The sequence below is a fragment of the Falco peregrinus genome, chromosome 1, assembly GCF_023634155.1.
Source record: "Falco peregrinus isolate bFalPer1 chromosome 1, bFalPer1.pri, whole genome shotgun sequence".
NCBI lineage: Eukaryota > Metazoa > Chordata > Aves > Falconiformes > Falconidae > Falco > Falco peregrinus.
Genome location: NC_073721.1, coordinates 40,188,195 through 40,210,071, shown reverse-complemented (window position 1 = coordinate 40,210,071; position 21,877 = coordinate 40,188,195). Strand labels below are relative to the sequence as shown.

Sequence of the window (21,877 nt, the reverse complement as noted above, 5' to 3'; positions counted from 1 at the left end):
CAAAACTTCTTTGCTTGTAACTGCAACATCACTGTTGCCACAAAAGGCTAACTCAGTAAAGGGAAAGAGCTCATGCAGTTAAGTACAGTCTGGCTGGCTCCCAGTTTTCCTGAAGGAACGCGCTCGTGGCTTCCTGAGTAAAGACTGTGAATGGTCAGTAATCCAGAGAACAGCAGAAGGCAGGTGGTGTTACTGTAATGGAGGCTCTGCCTTACCCGTAGCTGTTCCCTCAGCGCGGCTTGCTCTTCAGAAAATGTATTTTCCAACTCCTCCTTTTCCTGTATAAACAAATGATGCCTATTTAGCACAAAAATGTAGATGGGTAACCCTTGTTTTGTGTCAAACTAAAAAAGCAGTGATACATTGGTAGTACTTGCAGCAGTCCTTTTAAAGACATACTTCAGCCCTGCGTTATTTGAACGCCTTCACTATTTATCCATCCTAGATTGGCAGTAACAGCATAGCACAATCGCTGCTAGCATAAATACGGTAGTGCTTGGAAGCAAGCTACTGGCAAGGACTTGTATTCTCCTGCCTCCACCACACTCCTCTAATACTTGAGTATTTAAACGTTCGCTTGTGTCAAAATAAGAACGCTACCTGCCAGGCAGGCCTAACTCATGAAGTCAAATTATTCAACCCTACGCTACAATGAAACTGAATCTAACACAAGACAAGACCACACGTGCCTGTGCCACAGCCCACTATACTCTCCACGCCGCCAAGAAAGAGATACTATTTTTCTGCCTATCCAAAAACGGGACACACTTTACCTTCTCCAGCTGATCCACTGCCTCCTGGCTCTGCTCCTTCCGTGGAAGAAAAGTGATGCACCAGTATCAAGAGAAAATACTCTCACACATCTGAAACACATTTTCACTTCAACGAAGTAGGATACATGCCCAATTCACGCAAACAGAATTTCCACCGTCCTTTCTGTAGAGGACTAGGAAGTTCATCTTAGCTATTAAAAATACGAGATCTGGAGCTGCCTTCACTAATGTACTTTATTTGCCAGGCATCTTTTTCATCGCTCAGTAGATTGCCACAGTTGTTCTCCAACACCGCTGCTGAAACCCCTCCATGTCTACATCTGAGCATCTACCACCTTCAGTTAAACTCGCACCCCCACATCTGTGCAACTGATGGCAGTAATCCTGGTGTATTGGGGTGATCGCCAGAAATGCTGGGTTTTTTTAAAAAGCACCACCAATAAAAAAAAAAAAAACACAACCCAAACCCCCAAACAAAAACGTAGTCTTTTCCTTGAACTGAGACCTCAGACCTTTCTTCCACTGAAGAGCTCGCCTTAAGTCACGCAGAGCCGCACTTGTGTTGGCAGACTTCTGCAGAAGGTGGTATGGGAGGGCTGAAGCCAGATACAAAGAGAAGGGGTAATTCTGTCCTAGCCAATTTCCATCTTACCCGTGAAGTATTTGGAGATTTGTTGTCCGTAGGTAATGCACCTTTAGATGAGGTGAAGGAGACAAAGGTGGCAGCTGCCTACCCAGGCCGCCACACAACCGTGCTGCTGCGTTTGCTATTTGCTTGTTGTCTCCCTGACAGCTTCTTCACAGATGCCTCGTAACTAACTACAGAAGCAGGGCTTTTTTGCCTTCCCAAAGAATGAGCATTGTCCAAGCTCTTTCTTTACTACTACTGCTACTACTTCAATGCATTTTGAAAGGTGACTACAGATGGAAGAGCGATGAGCGAGAGGTTTTGATTCTAGCAATGCCCATGCACAACATAACCAGCAAAAGCAAAGGCAAGACCACAAATGCAGCAAAGGCCCTACACAGTTGCAGGCCAGCGTAAAAGCAGGCAAACAAGGAGAATCTTGGGTGGGCAATGCACTATGCCAAGTTCCTCTGCAGCCCAGCTAAAACACAAAAAGAACCAGAATGGAACAAAAATAACCCAAACCCCAAAGGAAAACAACAAGGGGGGGTCACGGGGTACACCGGGAAATGCTGAACTTTGCAAAAAGTGTACTTCTACAGAGGAACAAAATGGGGGAAAGCATTTCACACAAGAAAGGCTCTTGTCAGACTGAAACAAGTCCACTTGGCTGCATTTCTTGCAGTGTTAAAGCTGAAGGCTGAAAAGCTGCAGCGGGAATCCATGCAGGCCACAGGACAAAGCAGTTCACTCATCGCGCCAAGAGAAGCTGAGGATATGATCAGAAACCAGCCCCAGACCCTCTCAGGCCTACTGCTCCCACTCTGCCGATATCGTTAGACCAGCAGCACCACCTGCAGAAACAGGTTTTCACACTGCTGCCAGCACCAGAATTCTGTGTTTCAAGGATTCGGACCAGGCGCAGAAATAGCTGTTTTATCAGGATGCTTACCATCCAGGGAAAGCCTGATGAGATCAGCAGAGCACACTTAAATGGAAACAACAAAACTCCGTTTCTTGTTCCTCAGCTGAGCCAATACATTCACCAGCGGCCTTAGACTTTGAGCCCCTTAACAGGTTTTCCGTGCAGCTCATTTTGTTCCCTACAGAGTGCCGTGTAAGCAGCCTTCCTTGTGGCACTAGGAGAGAACCCATAACTTTGCAGACACCCAAAGAGCTTGGAGGAGCAGCGAGGACCACATCAGACTGGTTGGTTGGATTGTTTCTTACCAGTTCCTCTATCTGTGTAACGAACTGCTTGTTCGTTAAGATTGCTGGAATCCAGGGCTACTGCCAGCTCCCGGTAACGTGTCTGATGGGCACATGCAGACAGGAGAAAAAGGAAGGAGCAGAAGAGGAGGAGGGGAGGAAAAAAAGCAGGAATTAAAGAGGACAGAAAAATAAATCCTATCGAACTGTGATAATCAGATTCTCCAAACAAAACAAAAATCTACCGCTTCAACAAAAGCAGCTGAGACATCAACACATTTTATCCATTCTGCCAAGGCTTCATTTTGACCCAACAGTGACTCAGAAATAAGAACGGCAGTTGCACGGAAGCCAGATTATCCCCAGTCCCCAAACTGGAAACACCTCCGATACCTGCCTCCCAGTGTTGATCACAACTACCCGATGATAGCACAAGACAACACTAGACAGCAGTGAACGAGAACTGTGCATTCAATGAGGTCTCGCTAACACTGCCGAAAGCAGAGTCCCAGTAAGTTATCAACAGTAGCAAATAAGAAAGGGGGCGGGGGGGGACGGGGACACTGAGAACAACCTCCTTCCGTTTCCTTAATATTTGTGGAAGAAACAGCACTTTCTCCATTCACATCTGATGTAGACTACAAGCAAAGCAGTCAAGTCAGCCAGTTTTATTCCCCACGGAAACAAGTCGCTACTAAGAAAGAACTGACTATCACAATAATACTCCTTATAGCGCCTTTCACTCCAAAGTACCACACAGAGAAAACATCCTTTTCTGGGTAAGGAGAGATGCAGACTCCCTCTGCGACAAGCTAATGTCAATGATGCAGGTTGATTTCCCATTCTTTTCCACTAAATCAAGAATACATCTTTCCATGAATACATGCTGTCCGTTCATCCCACTCAGCTTTTCTTCCCACTGCTGAAAGTTGACGTTCTAAACCAGGATTTTTTGCTTCTCAATGCTTAAATATCATATTGTTCAGTAGGATGACTGCAGACACCGCTGAGATCCAGGAGTGTTTTCTTGAGCTGACTGCTTAAAGCTCCACATCAAATATCAAGAGAATTAACAGGACAAAAGGAATACAAAGGCAAACCAGAGTGAACTCCATTCCATCTTACAGGTTTCACTGCATCTAACTGGTACCCCTGGTGATTACTGTAGTTACGTTTATTGATAAGAGACGCACGGATATGTAGTAAACAGGAGTTACTTTATGACAACTGAACTGAAACAATGGTAGGAAAATAAGCTACCAAAATGATGCAAGTGAAACGAAAAATCAGAGCTTTGCCACAGCAACAGCAGAAGACAATTCTGGGCTACCAAATTTGACTTCCCTGAGCTTCTATCACAATTTGATCAAGCCTTCCATTTAAATAAACTGCCTGAAAAGAATTCGTTTAAAAAGGCTGGGGTTTTATGTTTGTGCCTGAACGCGTTCCTATTGCTTATCGGCATAGTTCCTGCCCTTTCCTCTTCAGAAGCCTGGCAACACGAAGACGCTAAAGCCTGTAAACGCTTGACTCAAAGGATCCGACTTCCTGCCTAAACCTATTTAAACCCAGCACTGGAACTTGCCAGACTGTGCATCCCCTGCGCAAGTTTCATCGCCTGTTGTAAAACGGGTTGGCAGGAGTAACTAGACAGCTTCCTCAGGGCAGCTGTTCAGAAAAACCAAAGAGCAAGGAGGTAGCAAATGAGCTGGGACAAAGACCGAGGCACTCACATTCTCTGGAGGCTGCCGGTCATCGCCCGTGGGAGTCTCGGGCCGACCGTCGTCTTTAGTTTTGTGTTTTTTCTTAGCTCCTGCAGCTGCTCCAGGGCTCTTCTTCTGCTGATACTCCTTCAGCTGTGAAAAATAATAATAATAATGATCTGAAATCCAAACAGAATATGCCTTCCGTGAGAATGATGTCAACTCCCCAGCCCCAACTCCACTGGCTAAAAAGACCAAGAGAAATGCTCTTCAATGAGTTTGTCGCTCCGGCGGAAGAAAAATAAAAATCAAAACACGTCCAGAAAAGGCTAACCTAAGATCTAATGTGATGAGTGTTCAACTTTTGTATACAGCTAAGAGTTGCTGGGAAACGACTTGATACTCCATCCTGCAACTACAAGGAGATGAAAAGAAGTATCTTGGGGTGGGGTTTTTTTAGGGTTATAACTAAGAGCATTAAGGAAAAATGAATAAAGGGCAATGAAATCTGAATGTCAAGTGAAACATCAACACCTGACAGTAAGGTCTCCCACTCTGTGAAAGATTTTGAGGAGGAAAATTACAGTCCTTACAGACAAATGCCATGTTAATACAAGCAGCGTAGTCACTGTGAACTAAGGGGAGAAGCAACCTACAACGGATTTTTCAATCGCACCCGCTTCACCCCGGAGAAGCTAGTCGGATAAGCCGTTCGCTTGAATTCGGCTGGGTCTTCCGAGCCGAATCGTTTGTGCTCCAGCAGGGTGAAGCCCCCAGGCAAGCGAGCCCCAGGCAGTTCGGTCAACTGCCCCTTTCCCCAGCCCGCAGCCCGCCCTCCGGCCCCCCGCCGGGCCGGGCCGCGCCGCGCCTCGGCCTCCAGGTGGGGAAAGAAGGACCCGTTATTGGCAGAACTCCAAAATGGAAGCCCGAACCGCTCCAGGACACTTTCCCCTCCCCAGGACTTTCACATACGCCGCCCACGCCGCGGCCGGGGAGAAAACCAAGGGCGGGGAAATAAGTAAAATGAGACCAAAAAACCCCAAAAAAGGGTGTGGGGGAGGCCAGGGGGAGGGAAAACCGCCAAACCGAACCCGGCGGACCCACGGCACCGCCGGCCCGGCCCGCCCCGGCCCCCGCCGCCCCTCACCTTCTCCTTGCCCGCCGCCAGCCAGCTCTGCCCGCTGCCGGCCGCCACGGCCGCCCCGCGCCTGCGCCGCCTTGGCTTCGCCCACCGCCGGCGGCAGCAGCCAGGGCCCGCCCAGCCTGCGCTGCCGCCCTGGAGGCCCGGCCCATCGCCGTGCCGCGACGTGCCCGGCCCATCGCCGGGCCCCGCCTCATGGCCGGGCTCCACCGGCTCCGGCACGGCGCCGGGCTGTGGCTCGTGGCCGGGCTCCACCGGCCGGGGCTCGCGGCCGGGCTCCATCGCCTCGAGGTTGCCGGGCCCGGTGGCTCTGCTTTTACTGCAGGGACTGGAGGAGCAGGTGCCACCTTGCAGTGCCTGCTGCCCGTGTTGAGAGCCCGCGCCGCCCGCTGCTCGGGTGACAGCCCGCGCCGCCCGCTGCTCGGGTGACAGCCCGCACTGCCCGCTGCTCGGGTGACAGCCCGCACCGCCCGCTGCTCGGGTGACACCTGGCTGCCCGGCGTGCCCCACCCAGAGCTCACCTGCAGCTTCCCGGAGACGTTTGTTCCCCGGCGCTGACGGCACAGTGGGCCCTGTCGCTGGGAGACTCCACTTCCCAGCGTGCCCCGCGGCGCGCCCGCGCCTGCCGCTCCCGGCCGGCCCCGCGCGCACCCGGCCGGCCCGGCGGGAGGCGGCAGCCCTGGCCGAGCGGGTCCCGCCGAGCGCGGGTCGCAGCGCGCCCGCCCCGCCGCGGCCCGGGCCCGGGCGGTAGGAGCCGGGTCCCCGTGTTACAGATTTGCTAACGGTTACAATTAACTAACCTTATTTGATTTTATAAAATCATTTTCATAGAACTGTAGAGGAATAAGAAATATATTTTAGTGGACCCAGCAGCTGCACAACACAAGCTGCTGTGGAATCCTCTGTACAGCCCTGTACCACGGCCAAGGACTGAGAAGCTGATTAACATACGAAGCGAGAGTCTGTTAATGAGTTTGGGGAAACAGTATGTTCATGCATGAATACTTACTGCATATGCATGACTCAGTCCTAGATGAGCTGTATGATGTCGAAGCTCGGTGTGCGTTGGTCGGGAGAGGACTCACTCACGCACCCGGCCGTCCATAAAGAAGCGTCTGCTTATCTCCCTCACATCGGGGTCGGCAAGTTTTTCATTCCGAGATTTCGGTACCAGCCGCTCCCCGCCCCCGCCGCGGGCCGTGCCTGCGCTGAGGCGGCGCGGCCCGGCCCCTGACGCGGCGCCGCTCTGCTCTGCCAGGGCCTCCGGTGGCGGCCGGCGGAGCGGCGCGGCCGGCTGCAGGTCCGCGGTGAGGCCCTGCGCGGGCTGGGGGGAGCGGGCCCTGCTCCAGGGCTGCCCCGGCCGCCGTCTGTGGCACGGCCCGGCCCGGCACGGCCCGGCACGGCCCGGGGTGTGTTTTCTTGGGGCGGAGCTGCCGGCCTCGCCCCCCGGCGCTGCCTCGTCCTGGCAGCGCCTCTGAACACCGAAATTGTGGGGGTTACGGTCTTATTGTCACCTGACGCTGTAAATCTACAAAACGCCGTAGAATATGATGGGGGGCGGGGCAACGTTACAGAAACCCATCAGTCTTTTACCTGAGCTTCCCCCCTCCCTGCCCAGGAGACACGTTTTTCCTTTCCTTTTTTTCTCCTCTTTTCTCCATTTCTGGTTAGTGCCCCCCAGCACCGCAGCATCTTCCCCTGGGCTGACGTAGCGTGAAATGTCTCCTGTGCTCTACAGATGCCCCCTCCCGCGTCCTGCCAGCCTAATGGAACCAGCCAAGAAGCCCTGCAGTATGAAATCAAAGAGCTGAAACAGAAAGACCTTGCTCTAGACCAGGAAACTGCACAATTATTGTCCGAGTGCGTCCTTGGTGAGCTCAGTGTCCACTGTGATGCCTCAATTATTTTTGTTTCAAAAAACCCCACCGGTCTAGGGCTTAGAGCTAAAAGCCGTCCTCTTACACCACCGTTTTTATCGTGGCGTTGTGCAACGTTGATTACAGCGTTGTTTTGATTTATGGGACCCGTTAAGAGAGAACTCTTTCCACTTTATTTGGTAAAGCAAACCCAGGTTTCACTAGGAGCTGGGATAGGAGCATTTTAACTTTACCCCAGGTGTTGCTGAGGCAATTACCTGTGAACTGGGAATGAATGGTTTTAACCGTCGTGATGCTATGACACATCATGCTCCCAGAAGGCCTTGTTCATGTGAGAATTAAAATTGGGATTGTGGCTTGTATGACCTGCCCGGTTTAGCCCCGGATGAAACAGTTTCCTTGTTTGTTCCATCCCGATCAAGGGTTTATTTATTTCCTGTCTGAAGCGAGTGGGTTAAACGTTGGTGTTCAGGAAGCAGAGGTGTTTCCCAGGCAAGCGAAGGGCCTGGAAAGAGACGGGTGCCGCTTACAAGGTAGCGCAACTGCTTTAACTGTGGTTTCTTATGACCTACTGTGGCAGCTGCTTATTAGCAGCTCTTTTGAGATCAAGTTGCTGCTTGCTTTTTAAAGAGAGGGTACCTCTGTGGGTTATTTGTTGCAAAGGAGTGTTATTTTCTAAGGTCACGTGTAGTACAGAGAATGGAAATGGCAGAGCAACAAAGGCTGTTCCCAAAGCTTTTTTGCTTTACCACCACGCGTTTTTTTTTCACTAGCTACAGATTAGAGATACAGATATAAACTGAATTCACCACAGCCTATTCCTGTTTCTACTTGATTCTGAGAATTCAGGTGGGTTGCGGTTTTTTTGTAAGTCGATTCGGCAAAAAAAACCCCACACAAAATGAGGGTCTACTCATTTGTAGCTTTCGTGTTGATGACTTGCAGCAACTGTACTTGCTGCCTTCGGATTCTGCTTTGGATAGTGCCAGGCTTGAGCGTCTCAAATCTCCTTGCTGTGCTGGGTCAGTAGGGGCAACACTCGCTGTGCGGCATTTGTGACCTTGTCTGCTTTTATTGCTACAGAGGCTACAGCCTGGAGGAACTGGAGCAGCACATTTCTCTGCTCCATGAGTACAATGATATTAAAGATGCTGGACAGATGCTGCTGGGCAAACTGGGTAAGGAAGGGGAAAACTGTTGATGAACAACTCAGTCAATGTTTTCATGTAGACAGAGAGAGAGACGGTACTACGCCACGAAGGCAGAGCTTGTTTTAAAGATTCTTGAATTCTAGGGCTTTCATTGCCCAGCCACTTGTGCAGGCACAAACACTTCTGTCGTTATTTTCGCAGGATGTGTTTAGAACCGAACATGCGAAAGAATTGTCATTTACTGCTATTTTAGTCTGTGTTATGTACTGCCAAACTTTGTTCAGTCTTACCAATTTTTGTCAGTTTTGCTCTTCATATACTTTAAAAGAGTGTTGAGACAAGCAGAGAGCGCAGCTGCAAAACCTTAGGTTGGTTCCTTAGCTATGGGAGGTTCTGTGAGAGAGTTAGGGGCTACTGGGAGGAAAACACAACTTTTCTGACTCGTCTGATATTTCTGTAATGAAAACAGCGGTCTTTCTTTTCCAGCTGTTATCCGAGGGGTTACTACAAAGCAGCTCTACCCTGAATACATACGATCTGGAGCTTAGCGACTAGTATTGAACCTGAAGATTGCCCCGTCCTGCAAAGCTGACACTTACTGGGCCGTGACGGTTTGGTGTGGTATTGGTTCAGAACGGACAGAAGGTGGCCTCAGAAGCGTGTGTGTGGAATTGCAACAGCGCGTGCATGAACAGCCTTATTTCCGAGCAGCTTTACAACGTGAAAGCTGTTGAATCGGTCAACTGTGTCCTGCTTGTGGGAAAGGGATGTAGGACTTTGGATAATTTTGTCTCCGGTCTGATGGGACAGTATTTTTTTTTTTTTTCGTTTGTTGGAAAGGCCGTAATTCAGGTTGACGTGAAGACTCTTCCCGTGGAGACCTTGCTTCTCTCCAGCATCCAGGGGCTGTTTGGTTACTGAATAATAGAGGAAGCGAGGGCATGCAAACGTGCAATGTAATAGCTGCTTTGAAAGAAAAGAAAAAACCCTCGGAAGCAGCAAGGGAAGAAGGCTGAATTTGTGGTGGCTTGGGGGTTGGTTTTGTTTTATGATCACATCTGGGTGAGGCTGGGTATTCTGCATTTTTGTACTTAACTGCTCGGGTAGCTAGAGGTTCTGTATCATTTCTGTGCTGAATGGCAAAAGGTGAAGTTGTATTGAACTGTCCTGTCTGAATAAAGCAGCTGTCACATTTCTCAGGAATTCACTTCTTGAAGAGCCTATAAAACAGTGCGTGAACCTGGGAGCAAATTCTTAACCTCTATTCTGAGACAACTGGAACATCTATTACTCAAATGTTTTCTGAGGACTCTCAATGGTGACGGTGTGGCAGCGCTACCCAGTAATGGGTAGGTGCCGAATTACCTTTACTGCTACAGAGGCTACAGCCTGGAGGAACTGGAGCAGCACATTTCGTTCTTGCGGCTAAAACAGGAACAGTCAAAAGTAAGGAGGAAGCGAGTGGTGCGGCAGAGCGGTAATAAGGGGAGCAGCGGCGATGATGAAAATGATCTCGGCAGACGCGTTACAGAGGGCTGGAGGAGAGTGCACTTGGAAAGTACGAAAGAGGGAGCGCACGCGTTTCCCGTGATATTACAAGATAGACACCCGGGCCAATATCAGGCATTTCACTGGGAAATGATTAAGGAACTACGGAAAACTGTCACGCAAAATGCACTATATTCTCCTTTTACACAAATTTTGTTAGAGAATGTGATGATGGGTCCGCAGCTAGTGACTCTGCTAGAATGGATCTGTGACAAAGTGCTGGACTTTCCACCTGATGGCACCTGGAAAATTCCTGCCTGGCAAGCGGTCGGCAGGCGATTGTGTGATGCTGCCGTGGAGGGGGACTCCGTGGCAGGCATGTGTTTAGCGCCTTGCTGGCAAATTCTGACTCCTCTTTTGCCAAGCGTGGGCTAATTCTACTAACGGCGCTAAACCAGGAGAGGCTGTAAATCCCCCCGACAGCGCGGCTCTTCTCAACACACCGCCAGCGATGGCAATTCCGTCCACACCTCCTCTGCCCCCAAAGCTCCTGTCACTGATTGCAGCGACCCTCACAGCACAGGACCGAGCGCGGGAACAGGACAACTCGGACAATGATTCCATTGACGCTGATAAACCTTTGGACCCAGGTCCTATAGACCCGGAAGAGGAGCTAGACCTTTTTCCTCCTCCCCCTGATGCACTGGCTGTATGTTCGGGGAGGGTGAAAGGGGGTCTGCGGGATCGGTGGCAGCAATGCAAGCGGGAAGCGCTTAAGCGAGGGCATTTGGGAGGCGCCATGGCACGTTCACTATTTTGTCAGCCAAATCAACCTGCAGAGTGGCAGCCTGTGCAATACGAGGCTGTTAAAGGGTTAAGCAAAGCCGTGCGGGAAGGGGGGATTCATAGTACTTTTGCTGTGTCCCTTCTTGAAGTGATGGCAGAGCCTTATACACTCACACCACGTGATTATTGGAAGTCATCGCTTTGTGTGGTACGCACTCCGACGCAGTGCATGATGTGGTTATCTGATTTTTGCGAGCTATGTGTAGTGGCCTCGATTGAAAAGCTTAATCGGGGAATTGCTGTGAACTGTGAGCCGCTGGCTGGAGAAAATAATTGTGCCGTCCAATCCTGTGACTCAGGCAAGGTATCCCAGGGACAGCTATTTGCAGACGGAGGAGATGGCTATGAAGGCAGTCCGGGTAGGGGGATACGGGAGTCTGGGCGAGCCTCTAGTGCGTCCTTCGCCACAGTCTTGCAGGGTCCTAGAGAGTCATAGACTAACTTTATTGATCGGCTTCAGAATAGTTTGCAACAACAAGTCGAGCAGGAGGAAGCTCAAGGGTTGCTTTCAAAACAACTAGCTGTGATAATGCCAATGAAAATTGCAAATGGGCATCGCAGCCCTTGCACAGTCGCAACCCCAACACGTGTCAAATGGTTATAACCCAGAACTCACAGCAGACTGTAACTCCCAGGTTGAGTTCTGGAATGCAGCGTAACGCATTTTTGCTTCTCTAATCTCTTCTGTAAGAACAGCGCACGCTCTTCACGTGCTTCGTAAATAAGGCTGCTAGCTTGCTAAAGAAAGTAGTACTACAATACTATTTCTTTTTTTTTTTTCCCAGGCTTATTATTATTAACAGGTGTCGATTCTGTCCGTCGTATGTTGCTACAGAACCGAGTTGCTATTGATTTTTATTATTAGCGCAGGGACAAGGGTGTGAAGGCTTTGATAGGATGTGTTACGTCAGTCTGAGTGACCACTCTGAATCAATCCACAAAAGCATACAAAACTTAAACCAAAGACCTGCAGCAGAGCCAGGGGTGGGAGGCCTTTGGTCTCTTCTCACGGCTGGGAAACTTTGGGCCGTGGATCCAAAGTAGTCCAGGATTTATTATAATCGCCTTAACCCCCGTATTGATGTTTGCCTTCTGTCTCCCACGCCTTTTTGTCCTGTATTCAGCGTTTAGCTGAGTGTGACATAAATCAGGTCACGGGCACCCAGCTACACACCACCTTTGCCTTGTCGCAATTCACAAGCAAAAATAGGAGGATAGAGAATGTCTGAAGAGATATACAGGAGAGGAAAATGGGGAATGGCTGACCTAACGAGAGATGAGAGAACAGCTAGGTATTGTGAAGGAGAGGAGGAAAGACGAACACGGTTATCTAGTGACAAATAGGTGTCTGCATGCGTGTAGCGGTACATAGCTATGTAACTGCGTGAATGAGCTCTGCCCTGAGCCTGGTGGTACGTGCAGCTGCGGTTTGTGTCCGGGCTCAGAGATGTCAATACGGGCTTCTCTGTTACGGTCAAGTGTCTCTGGTTGCATTAAAAAAAACCAAAAAACCAAAACCAAAAAACACAGTGACTTTAATAAGACTGCAACCTGATCGAATTCCAAGAAACGTGAGATAAGATGAACTTCTGAATTTTGTTCATAAGCCGTAATGGAGTGCTACCTATATATGAATGCTAGAACATAACTCTGTTTCAGTGTGACCAGAATTTAACATGCAACTGCATCAGCATATTGACAGAATACCTTTTGAGTTATTTCTTTTTTTCATAACCTCTAAACTGGGAACAGCTCAAGGTGAAAAGAGACTGTTCAAATCCTCAGCTGTTGCCTCAGAAGGAATAACGTGTTCTTTGTGTACAGGTGAATTTAACACAGCTGACAATTTGTTTTGAGTTAGAAGTATCTGTCACACCTTCATCCCCACCACCACAACCTTTAAGGTCGGTGGGAAAAGCATTCTGTACTCCGTTGCAGCGGGGAAACTTCAGTTGAGCTGCAGTAGTTTGCGTACTTAACTGCAGCTCCTTTGGTGGAAATGAAGTTGTCGTAGAAGTTAGACTTTAACTTGAGTAACATACCCTTTGATACCTTGTAAGCGAGAAAGATTGTGTCCTGACAGCATGCTCTTTCCCACACTTGTGCCTAGAGTTGTACTTGAAATCAGGTTGCGTGTTAAGTTTAAACCTCATCACACAGATATCTCAAAGTCCACAAAGACACATCACTGCTTAGGGGATTCTTGCAGTATAGCAGGTGCAAAACCCGTTCCAAAGTAACGATCTAGTGAAGCGTTTTCTTTCAGGAACACCATTTTCTCACTTCTCATAGGTTATACACCATACAACGTAATATCTCTCCATAAAGTGTCTTGTGACTAAACTGCATTCTGCAAATTTGTATTAGAAATAGATGCTTGCATTTTCACCTGGTGAAGTTCCCTAAGCTAAAGGATTGTGACCTAGGCATTGCTACGAAGCTCAAAGATCGCGACAACGGCGATGGAGAAGAGTCATTTAACATGTAGTTGATCTATGGTTCATACAGGACTATATCACACTACGAAACCGGTATGAATTCAGAGCTGTGGATGTACTGCATGTTCAAGTAATAGTTTATCTACAATATTTTTTTTTTAAAAAAAAGGTGCCTAAGCTATAAATACCGTACACTATTCTCTTTCCCTATTTTTTTAAGCATTTTTTTATTTCCCTGTTTGTGTATAGTTTTATCTATCTATCTCTATATAAACAACCAACACAAAGCAAGCAGAACATTTTGAGAAACTTTTATAGTTAACTTCTGCATTTAATTCCAGTAACAATCTAGAGGTGTCCATTCAGCTCTTTGTTTAGTTCCAAGTCTTCACTGTATGCTTTCAGGTTCTTTGAAAAGCAGCAATAACAGTTGAGCAGTTATTTAAAGTGAAACTTTGCCCTACACAATTTCCACTTCCATGCTTTAGAATGGAGGCACAGCGGAACACTCGCCCAAGGGCAAGATTTCAAGAGCTTTTAAGTAGGTTTTATCTTTTCACGTTAGGATAGAAAATGTTCCTTAAAGGCTTATATATAGAATTTACAAGTTAAACACAATTTCTCATGCTCATTTATTTGATTAGAAGTTCCTGAAAAATATTTTCATAAAACTCCCATAGCTTATTGCACGTTCTTATAAATAATCATAAACCTGTATGTTGACCTCTGGATGAAATGCACCGATAACAAGTTTAACATTTTGTGAACCCGACTGAAATGTACAAACGTACACATAAAATAAGGCCAAAATTGGTAATTAAGCAGTGAGAAAGAAAACAAAAGAAAAAGGGATGACAACTGTAGGACAAGGCCTCAATGACAAGAGTCCAAGTACTGATAGCCTGATGAATAGAGACTTGTTAGAACTTGCAGGGCACAAGCCCTGGGAACAAAGGAACAAGCTAACTGCAGACCCCTGAGCCCTTACAGTTGAGGAGGCAACCAGACGGACAGAGAAACAAGTAGCCAGATAAGGGAACGGATGGCGCCGATATGTAACTTTGTTAATCAAGAAAGCCGCGTAGAAAGAAACTCCTTAACTTTGGAATAGAAACTGTTGCTATGTCAAGGTAAACTAATAAGTTCCTATTGTTCTAACGGTGTGCCTTAAGTATCACCCAATCAGTGTTTTTTACGCTTAAGATTTAACCAATCAGTGTGTAATATGTAGAAGGTAGAAACGTATATAATTGTAAGAAAATCACTAATAAAGGGACAACTTGCTTGCATCAAGCTGCGTCCCGTCTCTTCATTCGCCGCAGACAACTCCATAACATGGTAAAGCAACCTTTTACAAAATAAAAACCAACAAAGAAACAAAACCAAAAACCACAAACAGGGGTGAATTGTAGAGAACAGAGACAGTGGGTTGTTTTGACATTGATAATGTGCAGCTGAGAACCTGCAGCAAAGAGTCACATAACTTTGAGGGAGCACGAGAAGACACCAGCATGAGACAGAAAGAAAGGAGGGATGTGATCTCACCTGTAGAAGGCAAGTGAACAGCAGAGAGTGGCCTGTCGCAGCACTCTCCAAAGGAGCCAGCTGCAGCCAGGTCTTTTACCATCACACTCTCCATGGCAGTCCCTCTGCTGCCTTCTAGTCTCGCCTCATCCAGGGCACGCTCACCCTCTCTGCTTCTTCCTCGGCTGCCCAACCGCTTCACAGAACCAGCCACAGCTGCACCTTGTCTACACCAGCCAACCCACCGCCCCTGAAGCCAGCCCACAGCTGTACATTGTCAGTGCTGATTAACCCAGCTTCGTTCCTCTGCAGTAGCCTACAGTGCACAGCGCTAAGGAATGTGTTGTACGAACCTTCCGGGCTGTTCCGCGTCAATTCACAGTCAGTTGCAAAAATTGAAGGACACGTCACAGGGCTTACGGCATGAACTTTTGGGAGATCGGTTGCGGAATCTTTTCAAGTCTCGGGGAACCACCAGATGGTTGCAGGAGTTTACAACACGCGGAGGAATATTGTTATTGGTAATTGTAGTCATGTTGACCATTATTCCCTGTATGCTGAACTGTATAATGATTCAAAAGTAGTTTAACCTCTAATGTTGTTTCTGTTCAAAATAAAGACGGGGGAATTGCAGAGAGCTTTATGGCCAGTGCTGGAGGCCACGATGCCTGTGAAGGGCCTTGAAGGCTAAAGAAGAGAGAAAGTACGATAAGGTTGGCTGAACGCCTGGAAGGAAGACGGGGTATGAAGCAAGGCCAGAGCGGATGCGCGATGCCACATCTCGGCGGCTGGCTGAGAACATGAAACCCGCAGAGATAAGAAAGAAGAGAGAAAAAAAACGCAAGAAGTTCAGTGCATTTGCAGCTTAGTAATTAACCAATTATACGTGGCCAAGAAGTGCGTGAACAGTATTGATTAACCAAAGATATTTTAGTATGGGGCGCGTGAACAGCAAACGAGGATATTATAAGCGTGGGTTCTGGACTAATAAAAGGTCTTCTGGTTGAACTCGGGAGTCTCCTCAGGCCGTGTGCTCCTCCTCCTCGTCTGCCATTGCATGGACCTGCAAGGCCACACCATAAAAGTTAAAACAACGTTCATGGTGCATTCACTCCTGCCTGTGTTTGTCTAGAGCAGCTGTGATGCTGCCCCTGGTGTTACCTGCTCAGAGAACTGCTGCACCTACTGCTGCCACATTCTCTGCACCTCCTTCAGTTTCTTTACATAGTGATCTCTTTCTGCCTGGAGCTGGTGAACTGACCCTGAGAGCTGTTCAAAACAAAATAAAACACAAAGAAAATCACATTGGCTAAAGAAATTTGGCAGTGACCGCTTCAGGGATAAAGCCTGAAGAAACCAGTGTTAACGCAAAGCTCAGGCTGCATTCTTCTGCCACACAAGTTTCTTTACAGACATGAAGATCTGGATGTCATTCCGTACAAGCCCTGAGCAACCCGGGTTCCCAGGCCTGCCTTCTCCTCCAGTGCCACCTGCAACTGCTGCTTTGCATCCAGACTCCCTGCCTGATTTGACAACTGCCAAGAAAAATCAAAAAGTCATGGCAAAATGTTAACACGCCACTTCTGCATAGCCTTTCCCCTGATAGCAACCTGCCACATGATCCATGTTGAAACCTTAAAGTGCTCCAACTCACGGTGATGTTCAATGGGGAAAAAAAAAAAAGAAAAAAAAAAAAGAGGAGGGGGGAAGGAGATTAAAATCAAAAAGCTTAGATTTTAGCCCTGTAAAACAGGCTGAGCTAGACAGCTCCTCCCTACCAATTTTGTATTTACGACTTGTTTGATTAAAACCTATTTTCTTAATCTAAAAATCTGGCTCAGAAACTTTGTGCATTTCCAGAGTCTGTATTACACAGCCAGACCAGATGGTATAAAAGCTTGTGATTTTAAAAGTTGTCAAACACGTCAGGAATTTAAAGCCAATGTCTGGAGCATGTCAGTTGGCACACAGTACTTTTCCCAGAGGAGGAGCAGCTGCCTTTATTTCAAGGGTAACTTAAGCCACTGACTGGGGAGGAAAAAAAAACCAAACCCCAAAATAAACAAAAGAGCAGTTTCTTCCCTCACAGGCTCAGGTTCACACCGGCTTGCTCTCTGAACTGCTAACAGCTGGCTTCCTGAATTCCCTTCCTAACTGGCTGCTTCTCTTAACTTTCCCCAGCTGACCTTCGAGTTACCATTGTCCAATTCACCTTCTGCAAGGGTGGGTACAAACACCAGCCCTATTCAACTGGCTTCTCAGTGAGACCACGAGACAGCTGCGTAACCAAAATGCCAAACAGATACAAAGCAGGAAAAGTCTTCGTATTGTCACGCGCTGTATGTTCAGTCACCCTCTCATATTGTAGAACATTCTTTTCGCAGACCAGCGTCACAACAGCTTTCAGTCTACTGCTCCAGCTCCTTCAAACAGACCTTCTGTTCCTCAGAGGCCTCGCTGAAGGCCTTTGACCAAGAGGATGCCTTGATGAGGTTTTGTGCCTTCCTTTCAGAACAAGGGTTAAGCCTTGCCCCCACTCTCAGAAGCAAAGTCTTACAACGGTCAGTGTGATCTACCCTCACAGCCTGGAAGCAGTATGGGCACCTGTTGGATCCTCCGTTCAGCCATGTCCAGTTCCTCATGCAAATCCTTTATATACAACTGCAAGGCTGAGTCCTCGGAAACCAGGCAGCGAATCTTCTGTGACAGCTCTAAATTCTGCAGCTTCATTTCCTCACTGCTTTTGCTGAAACAAACCAAGATTAAAGCAGCATCACTGTATGTACTATGGGTCTGGGCAAGTACATGTCATAAATTTGCAGTCCAGCTAGTCGTAACAGTTAGAATCACAGAAACATCACATCCAGTCACTTTTTTTAAGCTGAATATCCTACCTCCCAAGTCACCACCTGTGGTGCATGCCCCTTGTGATGTTTTGTGGCTCTCCCGGGAAGAGCAGTGTTACTCTGCAGTAACAAGCAGCAAATGGACTTACCTTTGTTTGTACAGCTCCTGTTTCAGGTCTTCTAGCTCCTTCATTAACTCTTCGTTATGCTGGAGAAAAAAAGATATGACTGATTCAGCTGCAGACTTCAGCAAAATATTTCACCTTTAGCCGATCAGCTGAAGTGGAAACATCAGAACTTTGGCAAAATCCTTCAGGACAGGTTTGCTTACAACCTCCTGAATTTGCCAGGAATAAATCTGCTCAGCCTTTTCAAACGCGATGCTACTAACTGGACGTGAGGTCCTTTCTGCAGACTTCTGGATGAATATCGATACTGAAGTGTCTGCCTGATGGAGACCCTCCTGAGACAAGGTCTCGGTGGCGCTCCTGTTGCGTGGAGCTGGCAAGACTAATGAAGTAAGGTGCCGGATCTGAAGACAGCAACTGGACCATATGATTAGTGGTCACAGAAACCTGAATGAACTTTGCCTTGACCGTGGAGAACACAGGGCTTTACAAGGTTAATTAACAATTCAGAATGTTAATTTCTGCCCCTTCTCCGAGCAGGGACTACAGACTTTGCATTAGTGTACTGACAAGCAAATAGCCAAAGGCAGAGCTGCTGGTGAAGCGTAAGCAGAGGTGACTCTTACCTTCTCTGCCTGTTTCTGCTGCAGAGAGATGGAGGCCAAAGTACGTTCCAGCTCCGATTCCCTCTCGCGCGATGAACATAAATCAACACGAAAGCTCTCGGCTTCCCCTGAAAAAGTCAGAACAGAGTGAGTTGAGGCTGGACCACAAAGAGCTTTTTGGAACTGCTAAGCAGCACTTTCTACTTTGTCAACAAGCTCTTAAGGCAGCACAGAGCTTTGCAAGTCAGTAGACCTGGTTCCGGCCCTGGCTCTACAGGTGGCTCACTAGCAGCTCTGGGCAGTAAAGCTCGCTGTAACTACCATCCTCACTTTGAGGGAGATGACGAAACTTCCTCTGCAGAATAGGCAATATGTTGGTTGGGATCTTTCTTTCTAATAGAAGAAGTCGCTCAAACTTGGTTCAGAATGAAGGGCTCGGGTAAAACCTACCTTTACGCGATAGCTGTGTGGGAGGGAGGGTGGCAAAAAGGGAACTAAGTTTTAAAAGGATCAGAAGAAAGTCAGAAAGGAACAGCCTGGGGTACTCGCCGGGGCTGAACAGGGCTGACAAGGCTTTAGCGATGCACAAAAGAACCTCAACCGCCATGGGATCAACATGCTCCCACTTGGGGGCAGCTCTGGCGACAGAGGCAGCGATGGTGCCAAGTATTGCCCACCCAGGAGTCGGCCACTGCTGTGAGCTGGCTGCCAGCAACCGTCATGCCTCTGGCTTGAAATTCACACTTTGACCAACAGCTTGAGCTGGAGTGCCCACAGTCAATTACCTGATTTCTTCCCTGCAGCTTCTCGAGTATGTGCAAGGGCCGCCTGCAACTCAGGCTTCTCAGAAGCTAGAATTCCAATAGTCTGGACACGACCCTTTGGGAAAGGAAAATCGGCTCAGCACAAAACTTCTTTGCTTGTAACTGCAACATCACTGTTGCCACAAAAGGCTAACTCAGTAAAGGGAAAGAGCTCGTGCAGTTAAGCTCAGTCGGGCTGACTCCCAGTTTTCCTGAAGGAACGCGCTCGTGGCTTCCCGAGTAAAGACTATGAATGGTCAGTAATCCAGAGAACAGCAGAAGGCAGGTAGTGTTACTGTAATGGAGGCTCTGCCTTACCTGTAGCTGTTCCCTCAGCGCGGCTTGCTCTTCAGAAAATGTATTTTCCAACTCCTCCTTTTCCTGTATAAAGAAATGATGCCTATTCAGCTCAAAAAAGTAGATGGGTAACCCTTGTTTTGTATCAAACTAAAAAAGCAGTGATACATTGGTAGGACTTGCAGCAGTCCTTTTAAAGGCATACTTCAGCCCTGCGTTATTTGAACGCCTTCACTATTTATCCATCCTAGATTGGCAGTAACAGCATAGCACAATCGCTGCTAGCATAAATACGGTAGTGCTTGGAAGCAAGCTGCTGGCAAGGACTTGTATTCTCCTGCCTCCACCACACTCCTCTAATACTTGAGTATTTAAACGTTCGCTTGTGTCAAAATAAGAACGCTACCTGCCAGGCAGGCCTAACTCATGAAGTCAAATTATTCAACCCTACGCTACAAATGAAACTGAATCTAACATAAGACAAGACCACACGTGCCTGGGCCACAGCCCACTATACTCTCTACTCCGCCAAGGAAGAGATACTATTTTTCTGCCTATCCAAAAACAGGACACACTTTACCTTCTCCAGCTGATCCACTGCCTCCTGGCTCTGCTCTTTCTGTGGAAGAAAAGTGATGCACCAGTATCAAGAGAAAATACTCTCATACATCTGAAACACATTTTCACTTCAACAAAGTAGGATACACGCCCAATTCACGCAAACAGAATTTCCACTTTCTGTACCCCTTTCTGTAGAGGACTAGGAAGTTCATCTTAGCTATTAAAAATACGAGATCTGGAGCTGCCTTCACTAATGTACTTTATTTGCCAGGCATCTTTTTCATCGCTCAGTAGATTGCCACAGTTGTTCTCCAACACCGCTGCTGAAACCCCTCCATGTCTACATCTGAGCATCTACCAACTTCAGTTAAACTCGCATCCCCACATCTGTGCAACTGATGGAAGTAATCCTGGTGTATTGGGGTGATCGCCAGAAATGCTGGGTTTTTTTTAAAAAACACCACCAATAAAAAAAAACAACAAACAAACAACCAATAACCCCAAAGAAAAACGTAGTCTTTTCCTCGAACTGAGACCTCAGACCTTTCTTCCACTGAAGAGCTCGCCTTAAGTCACGCAGAGCCGCACTTGTGTTGGCAGACTTCTGCAGGAGGTGGTATGGGAGGGCTGAAGCCAGATACAAAGAGAAGGGGTAATTCTGTCCTAGCCCATTTCCATCTTAGCGGTGAAGTATTTGGAGATTTGTTGTCCGCAGGTAATGCACCTTTAGATAGGAGGTGAAGGAGACAAAGGTGGCAGCTGCCTACCCAGGCCGCCACACAACTGTGCTGCTGTGTTTGCTATTTGCTTGTTGTCTCCCTGACAGCTTCTTCACAGATGCCTCGTAACTAACTACAGAAGCAGGGCTTTTTTGCCTTCCCAAAGAATGAGCATTGTCCAAGCTCTTTCTTTACTACTACTGCTACTACTACTACTTCAATGCCTTTTGAAAGGTGACTACAGATGGAAGAGCGATGAGCGAGAGGTTTTGATTCTAGCAATGCCCATGCACAACATAACCAGCAAAAGCAAAGGCAAGACCACAAATGCAGCAAAGGCCCTACACAGTTGCAGGCCAGCGTAAAAGCAGGCAAACAAGGAGAGTCTTGCGTGGGCAATGCACTATGCCAAGTTCCTCTGCAGCCCAGCTAAAACACAAAAAGAACCAGAACGGAACAAAAATAACCCAAACCCCAAAGGAAAACAACAAGGGGGGGTCACGGGGTACACCGGGAAATGCTGAACTTTGCAAAAAGTGTACTTCTACAGAGGAACAAAATGGGGGAAAAGCATTTCACACAAGAAAGGCTCTTTTCAGACTGAAGCAAGTCCACTTGGCTGCATTTCTTGCAGTGTTAAAGCTGAAGGCTGAAAAGCTGCAGCGGGAATCCATGCAGGCCACAGGACAAAGCAGTTCACTCATCGCGCCAAGAGAAGCTGAGGATATGATCAGAAACCAGCCCCAGACCCTCTCAGGCCTACTGCTCCCACTCTGCCGATATCGTTAGATCAGCAGCACCACCTGCAGAAACAGGTTTTCACACTGCTGCCAGCACCAGAATTCTGTGTTTCAAGGATTCGGACAGGCGCAGAAATAGCTGTTTTATCAGGATGCTTATCATCCAGGGAAAGCCTGATGAGATCAGCAGAGCACACTTGAATGGAAACAACAAAACTCCGTTTCTTGTTCCTCAGTTGAGCCAATACATTCACCAGCGGCCTTAGACTTTGAGCCCCTTAACAGGTTTTCCGTGCAGCTCATTTTGTTCCCTACAGAGTGCCGTGTAAGCAGCCTTCCTTGTGGCACTAGGAGAGAACCCATAACTTTGCAGACACCCAAAGAGCTTGGAGGAGCAGCG

General features: G+C 47.8%; 1 protein-coding gene and 1 pseudogene across 1 annotated transcript; one reads left to right on the top strand and one right to left on the bottom strand.

The window, feature by feature from the left end:
* Positions 1-7,192: 7,192 nt before the first annotated feature.
* LOC129782899 (DNA repair protein SWI5 homolog) lies at positions 7,193-9,555 on the top strand (annotated as a pseudogene).
* A 6,239-nt stretch (positions 9,556-15,794) lies between these two features.
* On the bottom strand, positions 15,795-21,441 carry LOC106112315 (golgin subfamily A member 2-like). Its single transcript, XM_055792357.1, has 9 exons — positions 21,370-21,441; positions 20,038-20,076; positions 19,479-19,541; positions 19,143-19,236; positions 18,379-18,485; positions 17,774-17,832; positions 17,383-17,524; positions 15,940-16,047; positions 15,795-15,841 (listed from the first exon to the last, which is right to left on the bottom strand). Exons 1-8 carry the CDS (start codon positions 21,439-21,441, stop codon positions 15,961-15,963), a joined length of 663 nt encoding a protein of 220 aa, XP_055648332.1. The 3' UTR covers positions 15,795-15,841; positions 15,940-15,960.
* Positions 21,442-21,877: the final 436 nt, after the last annotated feature.